The sequence below is a fragment of the Aplidium turbinatum genome, chromosome 9 (genome assembly GCF_918807975.1).
Source record: "Aplidium turbinatum chromosome 9, kaAplTurb1.1, whole genome shotgun sequence".
NCBI lineage: Eukaryota > Metazoa > Chordata > Ascidiacea > Aplousobranchia > Polyclinidae > Aplidium > Aplidium turbinatum.
In genome coordinates this window covers 24,574,226-24,601,617 of record NC_137480.1, presented here as the reverse complement: position 1 = coordinate 24,601,617, position 27,392 = coordinate 24,574,226, and the positions used below count along the sequence as shown (strand labels likewise).

At 38.1% G+C, this 27,392-nt stretch overlaps 1 protein-coding gene across 1 annotated transcript; it reads right to left on the bottom strand.

Moving 5' to 3' along the window:
- Window positions 1–1,088: 1,088 nt before the first annotated feature.
- On the bottom strand, window positions 1,089–27,392 carry LOC145776828 (uncharacterized). Its single transcript, XM_082588049.1, has 9 exons — window positions 27,262–27,392; window positions 25,868–25,953; window positions 25,383–25,563; window positions 21,732–21,812; window positions 14,698–16,023; window positions 13,959–14,027; window positions 7,124–7,389; window positions 1,428–1,613; window positions 1,089–1,339 (listed from the first exon to the last, which is right to left on the bottom strand). Exons 2-9 carry the CDS (start codon window positions 25,946–25,948, stop codon window positions 1,286–1,288), a joined length of 2,244 nt encoding a protein of 747 aa, XP_082444175.1. The 5' UTR covers window positions 25,949–25,953; window positions 27,262–27,392; the 3' UTR covers window positions 1,089–1,285.

Sequence of the window (27,392 nt, the reverse complement as noted above, 5' to 3'; positions counted from 1 at the left end):
TGGTGCCTTACTTTCTCAATCAGTTTGCCACGGATTCCTTTCTTGGAAATCATGATATTGGTTTAATTATGGTTGTAGTGCAGTTTTTATGGTCTGAATTAGTTTAGCTCGTTCTATTTGAATTCAAGGCATTATTTGGCTACAGTTACGTTCCGACGTGGAAGTTCATTCATTTCTTTGCAATAAACTCATACTCGCAAAGGAAGTAAGGTATTGTTCTCAAGATCATCCCCGCTACGCGCTGGTACCCGGGTTGTTGCTATAGCAACTACAGCTAGGTTATACATGAGCAGATGTTCAGACCACTCGCCGTCCGCTACAGTTCAATAATTTTCCTTCTGTTACACATTTAAGAAAAATTACCTTCTTTCTTTAATCTTAAAATCTACTTGCAGGGGTATCTACCTCTAAATACCCATTGACGGTATTGCAGGATCATTTCAAGTAAAAATAGTATTTATCCATTAAAAGTCGGTTCCAGTTCCAAACGAAAAAAAAATCAATAATAGCCTACCGCAATTCGTAGATGGCATAATTTTCTCGCCGACTACGAAGCAAAAGTAGTCTAATTTTAGGCTAAAACCGCAGAACTGGCAACTCTTCAGGCAATGTCGGCCATTTTAGGGATTGGCAAACATTTTGAATGGTTATAGCATTATTTGTACCTTTACCTCAATCGACAAAACTAGTCTGAATAAAACTGGCAACCCTGACAATAAGTACTTTGGTGCACCTCTTGACAGTAGCGCGCTACTTTTGTTATCGGATCATAATGTTGCCCTCACTGTACCTCAATCTTTAATAGGCAACACTAATCCGAACGGAATTGGCAACCCTGACAATGGCTATTTAGAGGTAAACGCTTGCAGGTCTCCGATTTAAAAAAAAGAAAATTTAATCTGGCAACACTGTATACAAATGAATAGATTCAACATCACCTACAATGTGGCTCATTTCGATGGTTACTTTTAGATACGACTCATAAAAAATTTAAATAATTATCTAATCTGGCAACACTGCAAACAAACAACTTAGTTTGAATTCTTCATTGAAATTATTTCATAAAAATGAACAAGTTTTAGAAACAAACTTACTTTTGTTGATGTTTGTCGACCTCAAGTTGAAAAACATAAACAAACCTTGGTTTGATAATATTATAAACATTTTTGTTGATGTTACGTCACCTGATGTAAACAAGCAGTTTGTTGTTGTATTTTTAACTCAACCAAACAAAATCACTTGATAACATAATTTTATTATAAACATCAACAAATAAATAGAAACATCAACAATCCTTGTGCTTGAGGAAACGATCGCCATCAAGCAAGATCACCAACTTCTGTAAAAGATAAAGCGAATAATTGACGTTGATTTAATGTTGACACAATCAATTGTTATAACGTTGATACAACGTAAACAACTCTCACTTTATTGTCCGGCCGATCCAATAATTTTTGTAGCTTGGATCTTTCCTTCATGTTCGGTTCTCTCCCCCTCCTCCCATCTCCATCATCGAGGGAATGCGACATATCAACTTGCCCCTCAACCTTGTGCAACACCTCAATGACGTCATCGAGAGATAGGAGGTTGTCATCGAGATACATCCGAACAATCTAAACACAAATTAATTATGATTCAACAATTAAACATAAACAATGTATTTATGTTGTAACTTTTTGTTTATTTATTTTATGTTAACAAGAATTGTTAGAAAATCATTAAAATTGGAAACTCGAGCTTTAGTCCAGTCGTTGAAGCGAAAAAAGGGGCCGAACCTTGACTTAATTGGTGTAAAGCTGAAATTTTGCACATTGGTTCTGTTCAGTGTGTATATTGGACAAAAAAAATCCCCGTGAAAATCTTTTGGAGAAAAAAATGTTATCCGCCTTTTTTGAAAATCCGCCATTTTTTTTCTCAAATTGGCGGATAAACAAAATTTGAATATTTTTCCGAAGTATCGACCGCTTCTTTAAAATATGATATTATTATTGTCACAATTAATAAGCAAGCAGGTACTCAATAACAAGTCTATTTGGCTTTGAACGAAGTGACATTAACAAAATATTATATAATAGCCTACGCTAATGCAGGGGTCACCAAACTTTTTTCTCTGAGGGCCGGATTGCTGCCAGATTAACAGCTACGGGCCGGATGCAAATTACGAAAAGATATACAATTATTTACAATCTCCATTGACTTGAATTGAGCACAATAAATAACAAAGTCAGCTGTGGAATAGCAAAGTTGTGATGAAAATCGAAAGGTTGCTGGAAAAGTTATCCCCTGAGGCCCTGCTGTGATACACTACAGGGCATGGGGTTCTTGAAAAAACATTACATCTTTCCAAATTGGGCCTAGGCTGCCCTTTTGTGGTGGCCTAATGATAAACAGCAACGTCAGTCCTTTACAAAAAGTTTGATAACTTTTTTGCTCAACAGTTGTAGTGCAACTGTTATTTCCGCAGCACGTGGCGGGCCGGTTCCGGCCCGCGGGCTGTAGTTTGGTGACCCCTGCGCTAATGTATAATAGTTCCATAAACGACAATTTTGTTCACTTATAGTCAGGTCAATATTTGACCCCAAAAAATTTCTACAAAAGGTTTTCCAACGGTTTTTTCTAGTAGGCTATTTATCATCAAGAATAATATATTAAAAATTTACGAGAATCAGAGCACCGGAAAATTGTCATTTCAAGATGGCCGCCAAAACAGTATAATGACAATAATTCACTTCCTATTCATGCTAGAGCTCTAATTCTGGCGTCTATCTCTGGGTTTAAGGTGGTAAGGAATTCATTAAAACAAATCAAAAGGAAATTAACTCATTAGTTTAATGGAAAGACTTATATGAAACAAAACCAATAGTGAAACACTGGCAGTACAAGAATCAAACACCATTTATTAAGTTATTTACGTTCAGTTGCTTAATAAGTCCTGGTCATCATCTTCGTCCAGTAATGACTGATTGTACGTATTGTCACAGGCATCAAGTTGCACTGTCTACATGCTGAGGTACAGGGTAGATTAGGCTATTCTGCCTACAGCTACACCTGGCAGTGCTACGGGGAGTTGTGCAGTTGCAGTAGAATAGTAGATAATCTATAAGAGGCAATCTGGGGCCGCATTCATGTCCGACTCTGTTGTCACAAACTGACTGCCTTCCAATTTCCAACCCCACCCGCAAGTTTCCATATCACACTCCTGTCCTAGCCAGACCATTATTTGGTAGTGAACCCTTAGTAGACAGTGAAATTTTGTTGATGACTAAGTAGGTGGTAAGCGTTCTGGTGTCACAAATGATTGGGAAGAGACTACCGTACTTGTTTTCTTAGTATCTGTAGCGCAATGACGAGAGGGAATCCGTCCGCGTGCCCCCAAAAATCAAAGCCATCGCTTGACAATCTTTGTTCACAATGAATGCTGCTGTCTGCTTTGGAAGAAGGAAGTAATTGGCACAGTCTTTCAGAGTAGTATCACACTTTACCAGCTTGTGATAGACAGATTTTCTTACCCACACCAAAGGTTCTTGATTTTGTGTCACATCCAGTGTAGGCATGTATAAAAAGTAACTGGGAGCATAATTCTTCACCCACCACCATTTTCAGTTCGTTTATATGATACACTTTGTCAGCATTTGCCTTGTCGGAACGGAAATATAGATCTTTGTTTGCTTGTTGCGCACATTGAAGAAGCAGGACTAACAGATCTGTGTCTTCTCCAATCAACGTTGTCGAGTGTGACACAGCACGAAGAACACAGCAGCCTTCACAATCGGAACATCAGCATCCCCTGGGGCATTGACCACTTCGCAGCCTTTAGGCTACCCCGAAGTGCTTTACTGATCAGGTTGATCATTTTTTGTTTGTTCATATTCATCATGATTCGAGTTTATGTACATTAACGTCATCCTCGGCCACAACACCATTCACAATATTCCTTAGGGTTTGATCCTGAGACAAAGGCACATAACCAGCCAGTGATGTCTTCTGCGCTTCATTGGCAAAGCGGAGTTGCATGATTTCAATCCTAGTCTTCTCTGTGATGTTGAGTTGTGATATGTTGTGCCTTGGAATCATACGGTTTGCTTTATGACCCGGTGTCAAGGCAGCAATCATTCCCATCCCGTGGATTGTCCCCTTCCCATTCAGGGTGACCCGGTGTCAAGGCAGCAATCATTCCCATCCCGTGGATTGTCCCCTTCCCATTCAGGGTGATTGGGACTCATGTTGTCAACCTCCTCGTGGTGAGTCCCGGTAACTGCACAAAACAGGCTAATGACAACAAACAGAGACACATCAGAGCGTCTCTGGGGGGTTAAAAGGATAAACCCTCGGCCCCAGAGTTCGAAGAAAGAAGCCAGAAGTCCCAACATCCTACAGCTTAACGTTGAAGGCCTTACGACTGCTAAAATCGACGTCGTACAAAGAATAGCTCAACGACAAAAGGCCCTTATCATCATCCGCATTGCGAACTGTAACTGGATGCCTGCGCCCAACTCCAACAGAGTATTTACCAATCCTCGCAGGCATCCAACCTGCTGAGCTTCGCCGAAAGGGAGCCCTTATACACCTGGCTCGCCGGGCGGGGGATCCTAACCACTTGCTTCATGCAAAACTCAACATCCCACCTCAGGAATCTCCCCGGCAATTAAAGTCAAGACACCCCTTTGTGCCAGCTGCTGTTGAATTACTACATCCGTTCAGCGATCATGCCATCAGCGCAGCACACTTCATGGAAGACAATTGGAATGCAGCGTGGTGTGCCACCGACACGAAACTACATCGTTTTATACCTCACCCGGTGGGGCGCCCCCCTGGTATGGACCTGCCTCGGCCGACTTGGGTTAAGCTCAACAGAATCCGAACCGGAGTCGGTCGCTTCCATTCCAACATGCACAAGTGGGGTTTGGCTCCCTCACCGGCCTGCGAATGCGGTGCGGAGGAACAAACTGCTGACCATGTCGTTCTCGAATGTCCGATCTATAAGGCACCAAATGGAACGCATGGTATAGCAACGCTGGACGAAGCTACACTCACCTGGCTCTCCATCACCTGCCCTGAAATTTGATTTGATCTAGTGTCAAACGAAAGAAGAAGAAGAAGGGTGATAATATTATGATCAACATTGTCAGCTGCAAATAACATTGTGCTTTCGAGTAGGTCTATGTTCTCTAGAACAATGGATTGTGACGCTACACAATCAGCTGCATTCTTATCAAACCTCTGGACTTCTGCGTAAGAAGAACAATATCCCATATTGTGTAAAGTATCAACAAGAAATCTCGACCTGTACAAATGATGTGCTTGAACAGCAAGACCAATTTGCGATGGTGCAATCACCGCTCGTGGTCTGACAGCTTGGCCAATACTTGCAACCTTTCGCTTTGTGTCTTTTCCTACAAACAAGGAACTCAACAGTGTTCGCAAAGTTTCAGGTAAGTACATTAGAGCAGGACCGAGATTGAGTGTCGGTTGCGTAGCCGAGTGGGGAGAACGTCTGCGCGACGTTCGAAAGGACGAGAGTTCGACACCGCTCCAGAGCACGTGGCTGTGTCTTGGCAAAGATACTTAATGGCAAGCCAAAATCAGGGGAGCAGCTGACTCAAAGACTATATGTCACTTCGCTGCTTCCTGTCGTCTGTTGTAATAGCATCTGTGATAGCAGTGTTACTACATGTTATGTATGGCAATGGGCGCAAATAAAACACGATTATTATTATTATTGAGTGCGTCTGTGCTTGGATAGTGATCATTAACAGATGGAACATCATTTTTGATGAGCCTTGCCGCAGTTTTAATTACTTCTCTCTTTTGTGAATTTTCATCATCCTCATGCCTTGTTTTTAGGTAATGAGATCGGAGGATTTCGGATATTTTCTCACTCATGGTGACAATGTCACGAAGGCCCTGACTTTCAGCTATATAAATAGATTCACCGTACTGTTTCTATAATTGCGTTTTCAGATATTTTGATCCATAAGGAAGGCAATCATCATTTGCTAAAAATATCTTCATTTTATATCTGAGGTCTGATATTGTTAACTGTTCATCATTCTGTTCAAGATGGGAACACATCTTTAGAAATGCCTGGTCCTGTTCCTCATCCTTCGGTCGCCCAGATTTTCAACGTTTTGTCTCAGGTACTCTGCCGCATTGCAAGGGTACGTTAAATCCATATATAAAATTAACACTTCAAGAATGATGGTATAAACAGTCTGCAGCATGCAAATCGCCACCGTAATATTCAACACGACCTTTCACGGCGAATGACTAATCGTCAGAACGTCTCTCACAACACTCTACTATAGTTTTTGCAAAAACATCTGCTTTAACAAAACTAAAGCCAGGTCTGTCCGTGAGAACTCGAGTCTCACAAAACAAACAATGAGTCTTACTGTGGAAATTGCCATCAAGAATTCGAACATTTCGTTTCCTCATGACGCAGGACCCACTTTTCTCCCTGTTCTTCTTAAGCTGTATATCGATTGGGTTGATGTAACGTTTACGACAGTCTATGTGTACTTTTCGACCAGCTGTCGCAACAATGTTGTCCCCTCTATTAGTAGCCTACTGGCAGCATTAATCCTATCAGCACCCTTTTGACGCAGTATACTGGAGGCTTCAGAAGCTTGAATTTCCTTGTCACAGATTGTAATTTCTTTGCAGGCATTTTCCCTGAACCCTTTTTCCGTGTATCCGCAAACTTCTTCAGGCAATCACGGCGGACTAAAACTTGGCCAATGCAAAATAATTGCAGTATGAAATTTACTTTTAAATGAGCACCAACACCGTAAGTGTAATAATTTCATAAAATTGAATAATTCAGTATTTGTACATCCGCCATTTTGAAAAAATGGCGGAATTTCGAAAATAGCGGATAGCTTTTTTACCCCAAAGAATTTTCTCGGGAATTTTTTTTTGGTCATTGTACACAACGAACAGAACCAATGTGCAAAATTTCAGCTTTACACCAATTAAGTCAATGTAAAGCCCTTTAACATCTGGACTACTTACTTTGTGAAACTTGTTGAAACTCAGATGTTAAAACAACGTAATGCGACGTTGAATCAACGTAACAACTGACCATGAATCAATGCATTGGTTATAAAAGTTAAACATGACTCACGGATCCAGGCATGGATTTGATCGCTTCCTTCCATGGACGAAATCGGTTGGAATTCATGAGGCACTTGGACAGAGCAAGGATTCCAATCCGCGTCGGCATCGACTTGATGAATGACATCACAGCATGGATGTCATTTTGAGTGTTGGAGGATCCCATATTTATCCTCCCTCCATCAAAATGATGTCCTGCTGTGACTGCCACTTTCAAGTCGTTGCCTTCGCGCAAGATCTTTGAGATGGCGATGATGGAGTGATCATCATTGTTATCTAACAATGCAGGAATAATATCAATCAATATTAGCTCGGCTAACCAGGTTGTAATCTAAAACCACAGTTTGGTTCTAACCACAAAATAATTAAACATTGAACACAAATAAATGAATGAATAATATGAAATAATAAATAAATGGGAGACAATTTCCTTCAGATGTTTTTCAGTGCATTTCCACCCCGTACTTCCTCCTTTATAATAGTCCATTCCAACGTGTGTGACGTTTGATGACGTCATCACCAGTTGACCAACAGGGCGAATTGTGAAAAAACACCAACTTTTTTTAGCTGGTCACAAAATCACAAGTTTTGTCTTCAACGGCTCCGAAGTTTTATCAAATTAGGATAAAGTACTTAGGCTAGCTTTGCAGGTAGAAACTAAACTTTTGGTAAAACATTAAACTAACTAGAGCTTTCAAATTAAAATAAACTTTGATTTCTTTGTTGATAAACCTTTAAAGCAACTTGATCATGAAAATTTCCCAATCAGCCATTTCTCGCTGCAGCACAATCGAAGCTGATGCTTTCTTCAAACTCAGAAGACACGGACAGAAACAAACATTTGTCTGATGAAACCAAGCAGAATTGAAAGCTAAACCAACTGTTTCTTGCTTCAACTGAATCAAACCTTTCTCTTCGGTAGCCACTTTAACAAGTCGAAATTCTGCCACTGAAAATGACTAGAATGAAACCGCCAACCAATCATAAGCTACGGTTTAGGTGACGTAAAAAATGTGCTTTTAACACTACTTTATATCATTACACAGAAGCCTCATAAAGCTGCAAATTGTAACACGGATATATAATTAGGCTATACAAATATACATGCTTCTGTTGGTAGTTATTATGGCATATAACTATACAAAAACAAATGGGGTTCCTGTTCCAACAGGGCCGTTGTTCGTCCACCAAGGTGCTGACATGTTCCTATGATTTTCAGCATTGCTTGGATCTATTTCTCTTAATTTTCTGTGCATGATGTAATCTTCTCTGATGAAAAGACTCAAAATATTTCTATATGTATTCTGTAGAAACCATAAAATACAACTTGTGCAGACGAAAATGCTCACAATGGAATTCCAGGTTGACACTATTTACCTTTTTAAGAACATATTGCAAAAAAACGAGCATATGCTTTGTTCCACGATTAACAAGTGCATCATAAATCCGTTTTGCATCATCAACCTTGTCAGTCTTTCATTGAGACTGAAAATACAAAACCAGCGCTTCCCACTGCTCTAATATGGTGCTGACGACCTGTTCTCGAGAAAGCCAGCCATCGTGTTTGTGCTAGTTTTGGAATTTTATGTTGAGCTGTATAGGCTAGGCTAAGCAACTTTTTGAATCAAAGAAAAGTTACAGACCGAAAAACCTAGATTTACCCAATGTTACTACCAAATTTCTTATTTAAGCCCTCTGCATTCATTTTGTGACTCGTTTGTAAATATTTGGCTTTTTTCTCTTTTGCAAGTCTACTGTAGGCTACTAAAAAAGCCTACTAAATTGTTTTTGCCTCTGTCGCATCTGTGTTTTGCACCTGTGGTTTGTTTTCGTTAAATCAATAACTTATTAGTCAACGATATAACGTCAGTTTTTCATTGAATTATACAACCATTATGACCTATTCGTTTTTCAATAATTGCCAATCCTTGAAAAAGGGAATTCGTAAATTGTACTGTAAATCGATTTGTCTCATTTCTACAAATTGCTTTACTCTAGACCAGGGGTCACCAAATGGCGGCCCGCCACGGTGTATCGCTGCGACCCGCGTAAGGTATCAGCGTACAAGTGTAACCAAAACTACTTTTCTTGAGGAGTCAATGAGCATGAAGGTAAAAAATACTTTCCCGGAAGCATATTTTCGCTTTGCATACGATTCCACCGACCGACCATTCAGATTGTAGTTCTAGGTGGGGGTCGCTTAACGTTATTCCAATGCGATGTCTAGCCACACTGTCCCAGTGGTTGATTAAAACGTCTGTTTTCGAATTTCGAAATTGTCTGTGAGCATAGGGTTGCTTATTTTAAGTTTGTAAGTGTCATGTAAACACTAGTGTGCGTTTCACCGTCATTGTGTTTCACGAGCAGTGTTCCCTAAGCAAGTTTTTGTTAGCAAAATAGGCCGGTGTGCCAACTCAATTTATAATAAATTGGCAAAATATTATATATAAATTTAAAGAAATTTTCTGGTTGTATCAAGAAAATGAAATATCTTCTGACAGGTGTTGGTTATGGCCGTGGCCGAGTGGTTAGCGCGTTGGGCTCGCAGTCGAGAGCCTGCATGTTCGACTCCAGCCACCCGCACTTGCTGTTGTTTCTCTGGGCAAGAAACTTTACAATAATTGCCTCTACCCAGTGATCGCTTTCGAGTAATGGGTAGTACCAAATTTAAGTCATAAGTAGAGCAGACAACCGGAAACACCCATTGCCGTCGGCTGCAGCGTGGGTCAGGTGTACGTCGGAAGGCGTACACCGATGCATAGCGCTCAAGTCCGCTTTCCCGCAATGCAGGGTAAAGATATGAAAAACAAACAAACAAACATAAGACAACTTCTGGTTGTATTATGAAAATATTTAGTTTGGTACTGCAAAATGTTGTTAATCAAGAATTCTTGCCATGCCGATAAGCACCGCAAGTGACTCTCTCTGTAGGTATCATGGCTGATACAGCCCTCGATGTTCCAGTTTGATCGATCTCGTGCGTCTTGCCAAATTTTAGTAGGGTTCTTGGTATGTGGTTGAAAGTTGTGCAAAAATGTAAATCTTTGAGCTCCTCTTGACCGTTTTCCTAGTATTTTCCACTTAAAGATAAATCTTCAAGTTCGCATTTCCTTATGATGTGACCCAAGAACTGTCACCGCAAGTGACAGTTGTCTAATATTAATAATCGAGAAATACGGTTTTATAGACTCTCACAAAAAGATGAAAAATCAACTCATTGCTGTTTTAGAGGGAACACCGTTCATGAGTTGCGATAGAAACGTTTTTTTCGGTGATTTCTACAAGCGTTTGTTTCATGGTGCCTAGTTTCTTTCTCCCTGTTATTGGAGCCTATTTTTCGCTGATATGTTAGCAGCATAGCAGGTCACTGTTGTTGCCGGTATTGCGACGTTTCAAACATTTCTTTGGTTAGCCTACTGAAACTGTTAATTGCAAGATATCTTTTGCGAAGCGGAGTGACAACATCACTCTTGCTTGGCGATGAATATTCTAATGAAACCGTTCGCCTCGCTACAAGTGCGCAAAACAAGTGGCCTCGTTTATTAGACATTGTTAAAGAAGTCAAAAGTGTTGTTAAAGGAGCTCGGCCTGGCAGTAGCGTTGTTCGACTAATTTTGTTGCTGCGGTATTCTAAGATAAATAGTAACAACATATAACGCTGAATAACTTACTGGGTACGAAATGCGTTCATTTCTACCATAAGAGTCAACCTACCTAAAATTTTATTAGTGCGGCCCGCCACAGCTCTCCTTAGTGCCAAAGTGGCCCGCATGCAAAAAAGGTTGGTGACCCCTGCTCTAGACGGTCACAAATTAAGAAATCTCAAATTTACCTGTGTTTAAAAGATTGTCTAAAAACGCACAATAAGAACACGTGAAACTCAATTAAAACTCATGTGTCGTGTTGTTGTTAGCAATCCAGACAGTTCAAATAGAGCAAAGGTTAACAACAACAAACAAAATACGTCACTGTAACGTAGCAATAAAATAGACAAAGCGGACGTTACACCCAAATTTAAGAAAAAAAACTTAAAACCCAGATGTGGTTAAAAAAAAACAAATCTAGGTGGAAAAACCTAGCGCTGGCATCCTTGACCAGTAGGCTACAACCACTGAAAACAGAATGGCTGTCGCCTGCAGGCTTGCCAGGTCCACTTATGGAAAAAATGCCAAATGACCTAAAAAAATGCCAAATAGGCAAACCGCTGCAAAACCGAAGGTTTCTTCATTAATGAGTAATGGATTCGATGAAAAATGGAAAAAAAAAACTGCAACAAAGCTCAGCCTACACTTACTGCTATAGTATTGCACAACCTAGAGAGTACCGTATTCTTCAGAAAAAAAGCAACCAAATTCACATGTAGGCCTACATCGTTATTATTTCAGCTATTACCATTAAGAAGTAGGCCTATCACTTCATAGAATGCCTGAAACAATTGAAAACCAGATATGAAAAATTATGGAATATGAAGTTGTTTTCGTCATGTTTTGTAAGCACGACAACAGCATCATAAAAAGGTTCATGGACTTGAAGATGTTACTTCAACTACTAAAAATTATAGGTACTAAAAACAATAGATCCGTAAACACACAGTACCGGTAATGTTTACAAATGGCCTACTTCCTACATGTGAAATGTGTTCATTTGCCATGTCCATGGTTTTATTGAAATTGCCAATCACAATTAGTCATGGAAACAACGTGCCAAACAAAATTTTTCGGGCAAAAGAACAACAAAAAAGGCCAAAAAACTGCCAAATTTAAAAAAAATGCCAAACAACATAAAAAAAATGCCAACCTGACAACTCTGGTTGCCTGCCAATTTGCGCGGGATTTTTTGTGCAGGGTTGCCAAATAAATTAAAACGTCAAACTGTAAAGTAATGTTGTAAAACCAAACCAGTTGGAAAAAACACACAATAATTTTAAGTTTTATCAAAAATAAATCGAAAATTACAAGCAATTTTGAAAAGAATTAGAAGCAACTTGAAAGTTGCAAAAAATACGCGTGTACTTATGAAAGGGAGTTTGAGCTTGTTGATAAACTGCAAGGTTGGCAACTCTGTCAGCCGACAACAAAAATTGTCCTTTGCAGCTTTACGCGGGATTTCTGCGTAGTGTTGCCACGAAAAAAATATACATAACCACAAATTTAAGTAGGATTTTGTGACAGAAAATTGATTGTTTGGATATTTCACTAAAATTAATTTGAATTAAACCATTTTTGAAATTTAGTGTCATAGGTAGGCTATTGAATTTAATGTTTCCAAGAAAAAACATTAACGTTTTCTTAGTTCTAGTAGGCTATAGTCCTTAGAAGGGCCGTAGGTATTGTTCTCTAGAGCAGAGTACTGTCCATAATCATGAAAAAACTGAAAGGTTATAGTCGAATAGTTGGGTTATAGGCAAATTGTTCGTAAGCAATTGTTCGTAAAGCAATTGTTCGTAAGCAATTGTTCGTAAAACAATTGTTCATAAATTGTTTTTCGTAAAATGAAATCCGTAAAACAATTCTTCGTAAAGCATTTCTTCGTATAAGCTTACATCAAATTTTAAGTGCATGCACGAAAAAATGCTTTAGGAAGAATTGTTTTACGAAGAATTAATTTTATGAACAATTGTTTTACGAACAATTGCTTTACGAACAATTGCTTACGAACAATTTGTCGGACACCGAATAGTCAGGCTTGCCAGATTGGCCCTTTTGGGGCCAAATTTGTGAAATTTGGCCTTTTTTAGAGATAGTTGGCGCCCAAAAAAATTGTTTGGCCCCTTGGCCCTTAGTTTTCAATATTTGGCTCTTTTTGGAAGCAGTTGGCACATACTATCAAACTAGCTATTTAAATAAATGTCTTTCGGAAATTGAGACTGAAAAGTGTTATTACGATTTTTTAGACAGTGTTTAGCTGACAATATTTATGCCAATGCTAAAGATTCGAGTGGAAACACTGTAGAAGATGAAGATTTGGAATTGTTTTTGTACTAGAATGTAGATTGTAGACTGTATTGTTGCAATGTTGTAACGTTATTGACGTTGTTAACGTTATTATGTTTTATTAGCAACGTTATTAACATTATTGAACAATTTGGCTCTTTTTTACCCAGTTTGGCCCTTTTTTCGACATTGTTTGGCTCTTTTTCTCAAAAGCTGTCTGACAACCCTGCGAATAGTTGCCACCAGAGATGAGGAGCAGTATGGCTTTTACGGAGACGCAGGCTAAATTGTCTAAAAATAGTTATCTTGTCAAAACCATTTCAACTTCAAGGTCTTGCTTGATAAATAAATTGACTTTTGTTGCCTGAAACGTGACCATGCTTTTTCCACTTTTGTTGTATAGCTTACTTATTGTGCTTTTATGCTTACTGTGTTTATTTATATCTGTATCTGATATTTGTAGTTAACTTTTGTTTCCAAACCTGACTGATTATATTCACTTGATAATTTGACAGTTTTGGATTGTTTTTAACTTGAAGTTTAAACACTAAATAAAACCACTCAAACAGCAAGGCAATATTGAGTTTCAGTGCCTTAAATATCATCATCATCATGTGCTGTCTCCAATCCGAAGGTTGGCTGTCATTTTCTTCCACATGTCACGTTTATCTGCTGCTCTTTTGGCTTCTCCAATGCTCGACAAGTCAGCCCACTGCTTCGCATCGTCACCCCAAGTTTGTCTCCTTCTTCCCCTGCACCTGCTTCTCTCTACCATACCTTCAACAACCAACTGATGCAGCTGTCCACCGATCTTCTCAAAACATGTCCCGCCTTAAATATAGGCCACCCTGAAACTGGTGAAACATTTTTAGCATAGAAAACTGTGTTGAACAGGTAAAAATATTTACTTACTTGCAGCAACTTTCCGAGTTTTCTTGTACAGCTCTGAAATAAATACTTTCTTCTTTTGCAAATCTTCACCTGAAAAAAATCAAATTGTAATAAAAATTACGGCTTGCCATCATCACTTTTGCAAAAGTACAGCAACTCACTCTAAGCTCTGAAAATAACTTCTTTACTGAACATCTTTAGTTTGTAGTTTGTTGTAAACTTTTGACAAGCGGTAGCCTACATGTCTGAGTTAAGCCAAAATGTTTGCGAGATAACGTGTAAAAAACACAGCCTATGATTTTTTAAAGGGTCTAGCAAGCGCTAAGCTAGATGTACAGCCGAAAGTGTTTGCAAATTTTTATTAGTGTCATGCTGAATGCTGTGTTTTTGTTAGGTTGCGTTTGTTTGTCATTGATTTAAAAATAACTTACATCTTTTGTGAAAGTTTAGCTGATTTTACACCACAAAAGCGTATCATGATGCTAAATAAAATGCCCGAAGATCACTCTCACTTAAATTTTAATAGCAAGCTATTGGTTGTTAAATATTTGTTGACGCTGCATTTAAGTTTGTTTTTGAACATCATGAAAAAGTAAGTAGGTACACGTAGGAATCACAAAAAACTATACAAATTTTAAACGTTAAAATCTTCAACTTTTTTCAGCATTGTAACCATATAAATGCAAAGCACAGATAAAAATGGAAAATGAGAAACAGTGAACTCTTTGAAACTATGGTTTTTTATCAATCGTGAAGTTACCATTTCCTGTGCTTGGATCCAGCAAAAGACCGCATAGAAATTGTACAACAATGGACCAATGATCATTGAGCAGATTGTTTTTGACGAAGGAAGCGAACTCTCTTGATGGCATGTGATGACAAAGATACAAAGCTGAAAAGTACTCCTGGAAGGTTTGATGTGTGAAATACAATTGTTGGTTACCTTCCAGCAGCGGACATTTTTTGTTGGATCCTAATAAAGGTACCACAAAATCCTGAACTTTACTGATGGTCAGATTTTTGTGTGTAAGAGTTGTAGCATTAATAAGTACTGTACCCTCTTTTGTCGCGATATAGGCGATTTCAGGCAATTGCATAACAGTTTCATCCGACAAAGAACCTGTATTGTCAGACGCTTTAAGATTTTTAAGCACAGAATGAAACACATTGGTCATTGTGGAAATGCACTTCACTTGACCAGATGAACCCAATGAAGCTCTGACATAAAGTTGTAACATAAGTGGGTTGTGGCATAATGATTCTAGCTGGGGTGCTTTACTGGTTAATGATTCCCAGAGTTCGTCGGCTTTACTCTGGTTATTCAATAAAGCATCAAGCAATTTTCTCATATCTGAAGAGGTTAAGTCACGAAGAAAGAAAATAAGACTGGGTCTGCAGTTTTTAGGAATGGACAGCATAGCGTGTGGACGAGAAGTGAAGATGAGGTGGCAGTGACGTAGAAATTGTCCTTGGCAAAGGCTTGAAACTAGTTCCTGAGAAGTAAGAAAGCTGTTATAGTTGCATTTCTTTAGAGGTTTTATTATATTCCATTCTACTTGATCAAATCCGTCAAGAATGATACAAACTTTGTTTGGATTGTTTTTGATCCATTCAAAAGAAGAAGTGGCTTCGTTCTCGTTTAAGTTATAGTTGCTATTTCCCAATAAAAATTGTTTCAAAGTATATGTGTCTTCATCACTGTCGCTCATGTCCATGAAAAGTTTCCTCAAAACCACAAGATCACCACACCGACAAAGACGCCTAGCCAGGCGCTTGGACAAGGTTGTTTTCCCTGCCCCAGGATATCCAATTATTGAAACAAAATCGTTATTTTGAGCATCCAAAACTAATTTATCAAAGTCAACTTTTTCGTCAGATTTTGTTAGTTTAAACTCATGGGTTTCGGGATCATATTTGTTGTCATCGGGAACAAGATTTCCTTCGTAAAATTTAACCAAAAAAAGTTCAGCACACACGTCTGGCAAACCATCTGAAGAGATGTTAAAATGGCACAGGTCGACGTCATATTCAGGGTCATACAGCTTGAGGGTCGTTTCTTTCAGCTTTTCTATTCCGATGTCGGAGCCTAAAAAACAAACAAACAAATTTATTAAATTTTTGCATTAAAAAGTAGCAAATGTGGATCTTGACGTTTTTCAATTGTTTCTTGCAGTTTTTCCCGCACATCCTTACAGATGTAACGACTGTGGAAAAAACATTCAAAATAAAAAAAAAAGAATTAACTGAAAATGTAATGAAAAAAAACACATCTATTAGTATTCACCTTTTGTTAGGTTTGAATAAGCCAGCCCTCGAAATTAGCTTCCATCTACGACTGCAAAAACATTGCCGTCGCCAAATCAACAAACCTTGGATTGCGGCGGCAATTGCAGTATGCTTTAACCAAACGAAATTTTATGCCCTTCTTCTTCACCGTGTGTCACACGGTGGTAGCCCAGGGCATCAGGCAAGCTATTTTATACGCTGACAATGCTCTTGTGAACTGTAAAAAGTTTGCAACCTTATAAATACTGGCTTAATTGTTACGCAAAAGTTATTCTTTCATCGAATGCTTATTTTTGACCGGTGTCGTTGCGAATATGAAAAGTGGTACAAAATTGGATAAATGGTTCTTCGGCAGTGAAGAAAAGTAATGCTTCCGATCATATGGCATCGCGCGTTCATGAACGGGCAGTTTTGCGTCTTCAAGTATTCCAGTGACGACGCGACAACCTCATCCTCCGATGATTCCGATTCTGATTAGTTCTTTATCCAACAGAATTTGTGTTGCTCGCAGTATCCTAATTGTGCCGAAATTATGTTAGTGTACTGTATACGTAAATCGAGGCAATCTTCTTGCAGGGAGCTACTGATTTGTTACCGGTACCTGATTGAGCAATTAACGTTATTTCATGATAATTTAAAGTGCCCCTGACAGGTTGGACCCAAGTATAGTAACTTTTTTGAGCATTTTCTAGCGCAGAATTATGCTTAGCGAACTTTTTAATTTTAACCTCGAAGCTCGACTGTTTAGGGCGAAATTTATACAAAACGACTGTTCCGCAGCGCCACTACAGGCGAAACTCCATATTTCACTGCTCTGGGACGACTTTGGTGGTGTAACGTCATCCTGGGTGGGCGTCGTTAGCGACGGATAAAACAAATGCTTTATAGATGTAATTGGTGGATCACTGTTTGGTCGGAGTTGGTACAAGCGGTTGCTTTTTTCGAAGATTTATTGTTTTTTGCAATTTAATAAAACTGTACTGGATACGTTTCTACAAAACCTAAAATATACTTGAAGTGAAAAATGAAGAAATCGTACGAATAATCATTCATATTTAATTCATCACTATTCATAAATAAATAAAAGTTCTCTCTCTCTCTCTCATAATGTGCCTTCAGTTGGCCATTGAAATCCGGTGTAACGGCCATCTGGACTTGAAAATTGTTTCGGATTCGCCAAACAATGCATGACGGCAGCATAATCCGATTGTTGCTTCCGAGAGCACCACCTTGTAGTATCCACTCCAATACATGCCTGTAAGCGACTAATTACCGATACTGCCTGCAAGGAAATAAAATCACTTCTTTTAGTGTGCATTCTTTAGCGTTTAGGGTATTTTTAGCCTAATGTAGCATCCTTACTCTTTTGATAAGTCTGCGTTTTCTCCTTTCGGTTTATTGCTTTTTCTCCAGTTCTTCCTGCTCTTCATAAAAAAAGTCCTCAGAACTGCAGGATGTAAGTGTGCCTCAAAATCGGTCAAATTGGTAGCACAGCTAGATGGGTCTTTCTTCAAAAGTTCTTTCGTCTATGGCACTTCATGGCAACATACACATTCATTGGGCTGGGACATAGACTCGCACTTGTGACAAACGCACCACCTACAGTTCCCAGCACGCCACTCATTGCTGAGAAGATCCAAATCGGGTTGGTGGTGTTAACAAAATCATCTCCATTGAAGTGAAGAGAACATATACGACTAGTTTTATATGGTCCATCCCACTTTCGAACACTTAAAGAAAACTTTGACTATTTTCTTCTCAGCACCTTGTTTTGTTTGAAAGCATGAAAAGATAGCACACGTCTTTGCCACTGACTCTGTCACATAAACAGCAATTTGCAGGCATTACCTCAACCATAAATTAAGGGTACTGTCTGTGAGATACTGCTGTTACACTGCAAATGGCTATAGCCAGATTAGGACAAATAAAAAATTATCCAAATTGTAGCCCTACAAGAGTTTAGAAAAACTGCAATTTCAATTAAATTGAGATGCTGTTTGATAAAAATAAACTCAATCTATTTGATCTAAACCTGATAGAAATAATAAGTTGACTTTTTCATTTCGGTAATTCTCATTTTGCACATGCTTTAGACCAGGGCTTCTCAAACTATGGGTCGCGACCCCAAATGGGGTCGCGTAATGAAATTTTGGGGTCGTAATGAAATTCTAGTGCCGATGGGTTGTAGTCTTGCCATGATGTGAATTGACCGCAACCGTCGGTATGAAATCTCGAACGATAAAATATAACCAATCGTAACAATTGATGCATTGTTACGCTATCATTGCTGTAACGTGCTGACCAAAAGTAACCTTACCGCTCGCATTATGATTTCAGAGTAGCTTATCAACTAGTTTCTGAAGGAACCAGTTACAAGATTAATTGACTATGAATCAGTGGTTAGGTTTCGTAGATTCATGCGGTAACAATTGCAAGCACAAAGAAAACAATTGATAAGTCAGAAAGAAAAAGAAAATATAATGATCAAAATGATCCGTTTTAATGTCATTAACGTGGATGTCCCCATAATGCAACAAAACTTTAATTGCAACAAAACTGTTGGTGTTTTATTTAAATCCAAGATGTTGAAACTTGACTTTAATCCGATCATATATTTAAATGAAAAACGTATCTGCTTTGAGACCTAGTGAAATATTTAGGAGTAATAATTAACGACTTGCTATCCGATGATGAAGACACGAAACGACAATTACGGTCGTTGTATTGTGCTGGAAACATGTTAAAAGCAAGGTTTTCCAAATGTTCGATTGCTGTTAAAAATGTGTTGTTTTGTTCCTATTGTATTCCTTTTTATGCCTGTCAACTATGGTGCAACTATCTTTCATCCAATAGTAATCGCTTACGTGTTGGATACAATAATTGTTGCAGAATGTTGTTTAATCTGCGGAGACGACGCAGCATCACCTCTGCATTCGTTGATAACAATACCACAACTTTTCAAGCTCTCATTCGTAAAAATTATACCAGTTTGTAACACGATGTAACTTGTTTTCCAATCAATGAATTAATGAAATAATGCCAACAGACTGTTACTATCAATCTTTGTATGTGGTACAATGCAACTCAGCTCTCCACAACTTTTCAAGCTCTCATTCGTAAAAATTATACCAGTTTGTAACACGATGTAACTTGTTTTCCAATCAATGAATTTATGAAATAATGCCAACAGACTGTTACTATCAATCTTTGTATGTGGTACAATGCAACTCAGCTCTTCGGATTTGAGTATCTGCTTTGTTTCTACATTTTATGTTTGATTGTAAAATGGACCATGTTGAGTCTGATGTAAATAAATAAATAAATAAATAAATGGGGTCGCATAGAAATATATTTTTCAAAATGGGGTCGCAGAGCAAAAAAGTTTGAGAAGCCCTGCTTAGACCAATAGAGCCCCACACATAGACGTTTTGGAGCAGTCGTACCATACCTTACCAACTCACCACAGAGAAAGAATATATCCTTCCCACCCATGGTGACGTCACAGCGAGGTTGCCGTTTTTATTTTCGCAATTGAATGAGTGCCAGATTTGCCGAAAGTGAACGAAAGTTTTGCAAGCGTATAACTTAGTAGCCTGTTGATATTTTTTACGATTTGCTGGTCAGGGAAGTTTGTTAGTGTCATCCCTTTGGTATCTTAGGTAAATTTAGCAAATTTATTTTCCTGTCAGAGGCACTTTAACGTCGCTAGGTGTCGAATTAATGTAAAAACAAACGTAAATTTCTTATTGGGCATTGTTGTTACGCATTATAACCCGCCGGGAAAGTTAAATCGATTTGTGCTGACTCGAACGTTAAATCAACCCAAAATTAACTTACTTTCCCCCCAATGAGTTATAACGTGAATCACCGTAACAGCGTGCGTATCGCGGTGATCGCTACTTTTGATATTATTACATCACAACAAATCAAACAGCAGTGCGGTCGTGATAGACTATTCGATTATTTTTTTCTCTTCTCGTTTTACATGTTTTGTTACAATTTTTTCGTAATAAACGTTCACAGCGATTGCCGAGGCAATTTCAACTTTTGCCGTTTGGCCTATTCAACGTTTTTGCGAAGTAAAAATATGCTAATTTCGAAGACTGTGTGAGTGTTCACAGCAAGTAAAATAGTCCGAGGTGAGGTCTTGGTGCGATGTTTCTGCTGATTAAACTCCCGCTGCGAGTAAACAACACAGGAAGAAATTTTGAACAATTTTTGTCCGAATTAAATGCTCATTTTGCGACGGCATTTTTATTGCCGTAGCAGAATGGCCATTATGATGTTTGCGGCGGCATTTACCACGGCAATTGCCCCGTGCTGCCGCTAATTTCGAGAACTGATATGTTGTTAGTAAACTTATCTTTATGGAACATAAAACGAACAAAGATCGGCTCACACTACACAGCATACAACGCTTTCTACCCAGACAGCCACTTCATCTGGTCCAGAATGCCTACAAATAAAGTGCGTGCCGCAAATGTAGGAAAGGTGTTGACACAAGGGACTGTACACAAAACACGTCCTCATAAAATTGCAAAAAAATTTTCCCCTTCCTTCTATTTCCGCACTGTGTCAACCCCCCATCCTCCTTGTCCGTGCGAAAAACATGACCGATATCTCCGAAGTGTAAGTGGCTATGGCAGTTCTATAAACTTGTATTGCTTGCTTGAGACTACTGTATATAGCCTACTTCTACTGGAGTGGTGGTTTAGAAACCTTCTATAGGCAACTACTTCTGATCCGGAGTGGGCCAGTTATAAACCGAGGAGTCGGGTTCGTGTATTTTTCGCCCGACTCCACAGCTCTGGTTACCGCGTTGAACAAATTTGCTAAATATGTCCCTGCTGCTTTTGGAGCCAAACTTTATGGCATTAGTATCACTTATACTTGCTGAACTAGAAACATAAAGTCCACGTGAAATATGGATTACAAGATAAGGTGCCGGTAGGAAACGGCCTCCCAAACCACTTTCCAGTTAAATCTCCGAGATTCACAACAAGTGTCATTATCTCCAACTATTTCCAGGAGATACTGACTGTGACAAACATGGTTTTCTGCTCATTTCTAATCTACTGCTGGAGGCTTGATTTCTTCGGGCTTGATGTACTCTGCAGTAACTGGATATGAGTATTATTATGGATATTTCGGTTCCATAGTTTGAATCTAGTTTAAATTTGGAACCGTTTCTTAGGGATACGTCATTCTGAAATAGACAGCTCTACTACATTGTTAATGTTTGTGCATGCCTGAACCCCTCCGAGTTTTGCAATCAGACGCAAAACCTGATTGTGAAATCGGCATGAAAACAGGTATGAGTCAGATGATTGGTAAAATGATTTTGTTGTATTTACTATTAAAAGAATGTCCGAATTCCAGGAACTCTCCTTTCCCTCTTGTTCACAAAAGTTTGCAATTTGCAAACGCCTCCCTTTCCCCTTGACTGTGGACTTCTTTTAGAGACAGCCCCGAACGGTGAAGCTTAACTTAAGATTCGTTTAAACCTACTTTGTCGATGCAAGGGGTGAGAAGATGCAGAAGTTGATCTCGGTGTTGTTTGCTCATTGTGAGCAGTTGCTTCCAATGTACCTTTATTAACATGTGATCAAAGTTAATTAATGAAACTGCTATTATATTATCTGCGACGGTTGAATAACATTATGCTTCTTTATAACCAGCGGAATCCACTACTTTTACATTGATTTGCCGTCTGTAGATGCTGAATCAATGTAAAATTCTAATCAGCACAATCCGTTACTCTAACTTTGATTTAACATCAGGTTCTTATGTTGAGTAGTGACAATTATTTTTTACCCAATCCAGATATCAAAGACGTTTAGTATAAAATGTAGGCGTAAAACAATGTCATTTTTATGTTCAGAAGCAGTAGCGGAGCTACTTTAAAATTGGCAACTTTTCTATTTGAAAACTGGCAACACTGATTAAACTAGATTGAAATTTGAAATCAACTTTTGTCAGACAGATATTATAATAACAATGGCTCAGTAGTTGCCACTGTAAATGGTAAATAAGTAAATGTAAACTGTAAATGGTAAATAAGTAAAAATAAATATAAGTGAATGGCTCAGTAGTTGCCACTGATTAATTGTTCAGATGCAGAAGCCAAGCTAGAAACAAATTCATTGTAGTTTCTAGGGAGTAAAAATTGTAAGAGAAAATGAACAATGGTTGTGACCACGTTCCATCCTTAGATTCGCTGATTCACAAACAAAACCGGTTACTTATTCTATTGGGTCAAAATGACGGCTATCTAGATTTTATTGTGACGCTATCTGACCGAACAATTCAATTTCTAAATTTGAAACAAAAAGTTTAAAAAAACTCTTAGATTACCCAATCGAAAATGTTTTAGCTTTTTTTGTTTTTGGGCGTGACACGTGACCAAGTGTCCTTTTGGATCGGCTATTGCACACACCCGACAAACTAGAACTCTTTCAAAATAGAAATCTTGTAATTACTGATTTTATTCTGTTAATATGATTTCTGCTCCTCAGGTCTACTGGCAATCATTCAACATTTGATCAACTTGGTCCTTCTATGGTTAATCATCCAACATAAACGTTTACAGTATTTCAGCTTTTTTCTTTAAAATTTCACTTCCGTTCAAGTCAACTTCTTTAAAATGCAGCAAAGCTTTGACAGATTTGTAGCCTACACAGGCACCAGCAGTTATTCGCCTGTGGCTCATCGTTCCTTATGAGTGTGTTCTAATTGTTTGTCACAGGTACTTACATTGAACAATAGGGTGGCTCGTTTTTGAACTTTTTTTGTAAATTCTCTCGGGGTAGTGGGGAAATGGAGCCAATGAGTGAGAAAACGCTCATGACAAAATTTGAGATTCGTAAAAAATTGTCTTCAGCCTCCTCATGGGGCCCAAAAATCGAAAAATGTGGTCAAAAACGCAATTTTTTTCAAAAATATTTTTAGTTTGGGTAGATACAATATTGTTTAGATATATGTTATTAGCCTATGAAAAAAAATTGGAGTCATTTGAACTATTCCTTTAGCTTCCTCACAGCTTCTGAAAATTTCCATTTTCCTGAAAATTTCGCATTTTTGTGGATGGTTACATGATACATAATTGCGTTAGACATTTTGCCAGCTATAAAACGTTATTGTATTTCTCTTTATAGACCTGCCCTGAGCTGTTGCGTCATTTTTTAATAAAATTGGGTTAATTTGGTAGGAAAAAGTGATGTCTTTTATTTGAATTTACGTCACTGACGAAGTTTGTAGTTATGTAATCACAAACAAAAATTCGAAATTTTCAGGAAAATGAAAATTTTCAGAAGCTGTGAGGAAGCTGAAGGAATAATTCAAATGACTTCAAATTTTTTTTTAGGTTATTTAGATATATCTAAACAATATTGTATCTACCCAAACTAAAAATATTTTTGAAAAAAATTGCGTTTTTGACCACATTTTTCGATTTTTGGGCCCCATGAGGAGGCTGAAGACAATTTGTTACGAATCTCAAATTTTGTCATGATTGTTTTCTCACTCATTGGCACCATTTCCCCACTACCCCGAGAGAATTTAAAAAAAAAGTTTAAAAACGAGCCACCCTATTGTACAATCACTGACAAACACATCACATTTAAACATTGAATCAACATCAAACCAAGCTATACCAATTAAGTCTCAACGCGTTTAATAACGCAAATTAATTATTTTTAACATTTAAATATTGAATCAACATCAAACCGAGCTATACCAATTAAGTCTCAACGCGTTTGATAACGCAAATTAATTGTTTTTAACATTTTTTTAATTTAAATTTAACATAGCATCGTTTGTGAAAGAAGAGTGAATTCCAGCGCCTTATTATAAGTCAAACTTTTGTAGATCCAGTTTTGAGTTTGCAAAGTTTCAGAAATTCATTTGCAATTTATTTTCTACCCAGAATATAAATGATAGAAAAAAGGTGATTGTTTTATTTTACAATCTAAGAAACCAAGTTTGCAGAAATGAAAAGTTTAAATTTGATTTATTGCAACCTTTACGTTAGTAAACGTAATGTTATAATTTGGTTTATTGCAACCTTTGCGTTAGTAAACGTAATGTTATAATTTGGTTTAATGCAACCTTTACGTTAGTAAACGTAATGTTGTAATTTGGTTTAATGCAACCTTTGCGTTAGTAAACGTACTGTTATAATTTAATTAACACAAATCTAGCTTACAATTTATATCTTCATTGTATTTCTATGTTTTTTAGAGACAGCAGCATGAGGTGGGTTAGCAGGAAATAGGTGACAATACGATTACATTCTTGTGTTGGAAGATCTGTAATATTTGTTAGCAAGCAAGAGAACGACATGACGCCTTCCTAGAGATTTGTGATATTAATTTGATTCATAACTGTATGCGAAGTCCTTAAATTGTATGAAAAAATCAAATTTTTATCCCCAATCGCAGACTCAAGTAAATCAAAGAACAAAGGATAGGAAGTTATGTGTGCGACAATAGAACGAACGAAGGAGGGATTGTAGAAAGACGTCAAGCCTCCACTCTTTATACAAACTAAAACCTATCTCCAAGTAAAGAATTGCAAGGTGGGAAATGGAATGGTTACATGTAGCACAAGTTTATTGCATGTTTGTTGGAAAAGGTGCCGCTTAACATTTGAGTTTTTCTAATTTGGCGTTTTCATATTTCACGCAATTGTAAGTCTTCCTAAAAAGCCAGTTGAATATTACGTCAACCATAAAGGTTTATAAAATAGCAATATCTGTTCGAAAGAGAGCATGAGAATTTGAAGAAATGTTGAATAAAAAAAAATATTTTAAGGAAAAAAAAGGGATAAAAAGCATTGATCCAACAAGATCGAAATCGCTTGTTTAGCTGTAAAGATCACACTGACTCTCGTCTAAATAGATTTATTTGTATAGATAATTTTTCAAATTTTGAAAATAATCCGCTAAAATCCGAGAGGAGCTATTGTTAGGTTGTAAGTGACAGTGCATAGTTTATCTCAGAAAAATCATTGTTGTAAAGGTTATAAGTGGCTGTGCATAGTTATGCAAATACAGATACGGTATTTTGTAAGCCTAACTATAAAATAAAATGAAGTATTATAAACTATAAAATAAACGGTCTTCTTTGCAAAACATATCTCAGCAAAAAAAAAACATTTTACCTGGCGGATGATGATGGTATTGGTTGATTACGGTAAAAGATCGATTGTCAGTTGGATTTTGAATAACTGTTCCAGCTGAAAGTATGGTGTTTTCAGCTTGTCCGACATGAATTGATGGTCCACTGCCAGGAGATAAACCACTGCCAGAAGATAAACCACTGCCAGATGGCACTGACAGTTCCTGAAAAATACAAGTTTGAAAGAAATAGTTTAAACAGTTAAAAAAATAGCCAATCAAAAACAAAATCATAAATCTAGTTTTTTCCACGTGGGATATAAGAATTCCACCTTGGTGATGGTACAAAGCAATTTTTCAAAACAACCACATACTGTAAAAGGTTTAGAATAAGTCACAAAGGGAGCGTGGGGCACATTGTAAAAGCCACAACATCGAAATGCCACTGCTAACCGCAAGATTATTATCCAAGAAACGTGGAAGTTGTGCTTATTTAGTGAGCAACGATTCGCTGCTGATGTTGACTCACCTCAGCATTTCTGCTCATGTCTCCTCCAGTCGCCACTCTGCTCACTTTTGTGCTCTGAGTTTGACCTTCCAGGTTCTCCATAGTATCTGGAAAGTAAAAGATGGATACACACTCAAAAAAGAATAATCAATATGTTTTGACATAAAATCTACAATATCGAGGTGGCAATCAAACATATGATTGTTATCAATATCAACATGACGCTTAACGGAAAGCATTGAATCAAGCTTGATATCGATCATTTTCACACTGGTAGTCAACAGTGGAAATATTGAAGTAGTTGACAGCGCTGTGTTCGATCTTTGGGCTTCACCATTACTGGGTTCACTCTGATCACGTTCTTTGTCGGCGTCATTCATTAATGATTGCCTTATCTCCCATTTTTCAACAAGCTGCTTGGTATAGAGCAGGGGTGGCCAACACGTCGATCGCGATCGACCGGTCGATCGCCAAGTCTCAACTGGTCGACCGCGTCGGATTTAGTGTTGACGTTACAAGATTCCTAAAAAGCGAGTATTTCGATCAAAGGAGAAATATTGTCGATCAACTCGACAAAATTTAATCTGGGCTTTTGTGAATATGAAAGCAGAATACCTGTCAGTCATACACGCTTATTGAAGCAGATTGGGATGTAACAGGTACCGGTACCTACGAACATCTAAGTGTAAAAATCGAAGTAGATCTAAACAGGTGCCTTGGCCAAACGGTAAAGGTTGAGGAATGACCACAGATTTAACAAAGAAAACGAAGCATAAGCTGTTAAGAAAAAAATAGTGTGGTTTACAAAAACGAGAACGTAAAATGAGAAACTAAGATTTAAAAAAAATAACTGTCGCTGCATGAGCCTCTGATGCCGAGGTCTATCCTTTCACCATTCCAGATTCACGATCTTCCCGAACTACAATAGAAGGCTACCAGAGAGTAGCCAGTCTTTGGTTTCATCATCCAAGACGCGCAGACCTTCCACTCCGTTAGGTAGCTTAAATATGGTATAATCGTTGATGATGTGATCTGCGGTCTATTCTTCAGCACCACATTCACAAGAAGAGGTCATTTCCAGTTGCTGCATGATTGAGTGGAAAAGACCTACGCCCATACAAAGACGGTTGAGGGGCACTCACGCCTGTCTAAGAATAAGCAGCAAGAAAAAAACACACTTTTTTTGACACAAATTATGCTGTCATAGAAAAAATGTTGCTCTGTGACTTCATCACTGACCGGTTGATCGCTATAGTAAATAAAAAAAAATTTTGTCGATAGCATGTGATGAGAAGTTGGCCACCCCTGGTATAAAGAAACAATCAACCGCTGTAGCCATAGCATTGTTGGGCGGCACAGTAAGCTATGTCCTATGTGGTGTGCCAAAACAATGATGACCCTCCAAGCAAACTTACCGGGATTGGTTGACAAGTCACCTTCACCCACAACTTCTTTATTTTGAACAACTGTTCTGGTTTGTTCGTGAGACAGTTTGTATTTAGTTTAAGGAGCTTGAAAAAAGAAACAGGTTTAAAACTAAGAATTT

Bases quoted from the DNA above. Each gene is read 5' to 3' on its own strand.
- LOC145776828 (XM_082588049.1), bottom strand. From the start codon at position 25,948: ATGGAGAACCTGGAAGGTCAAACTCAGAGCACAAAAGTGAGCAGAGTG. The intron at 7,390-13,958 runs GTAAGTAAATAT...CTGCATTGTTAG, and splicing joins AACTCGGAAAGTTGCTGCAA to ATAACAATGATGATCACTCC. The intron at 1,614-7,123 runs GTGAGTCATGTT...ATTTGTGTTTAG, and splicing joins TCAAATCCATGCCTGGATCC to ATTGTTCGGATGTATCTCGA.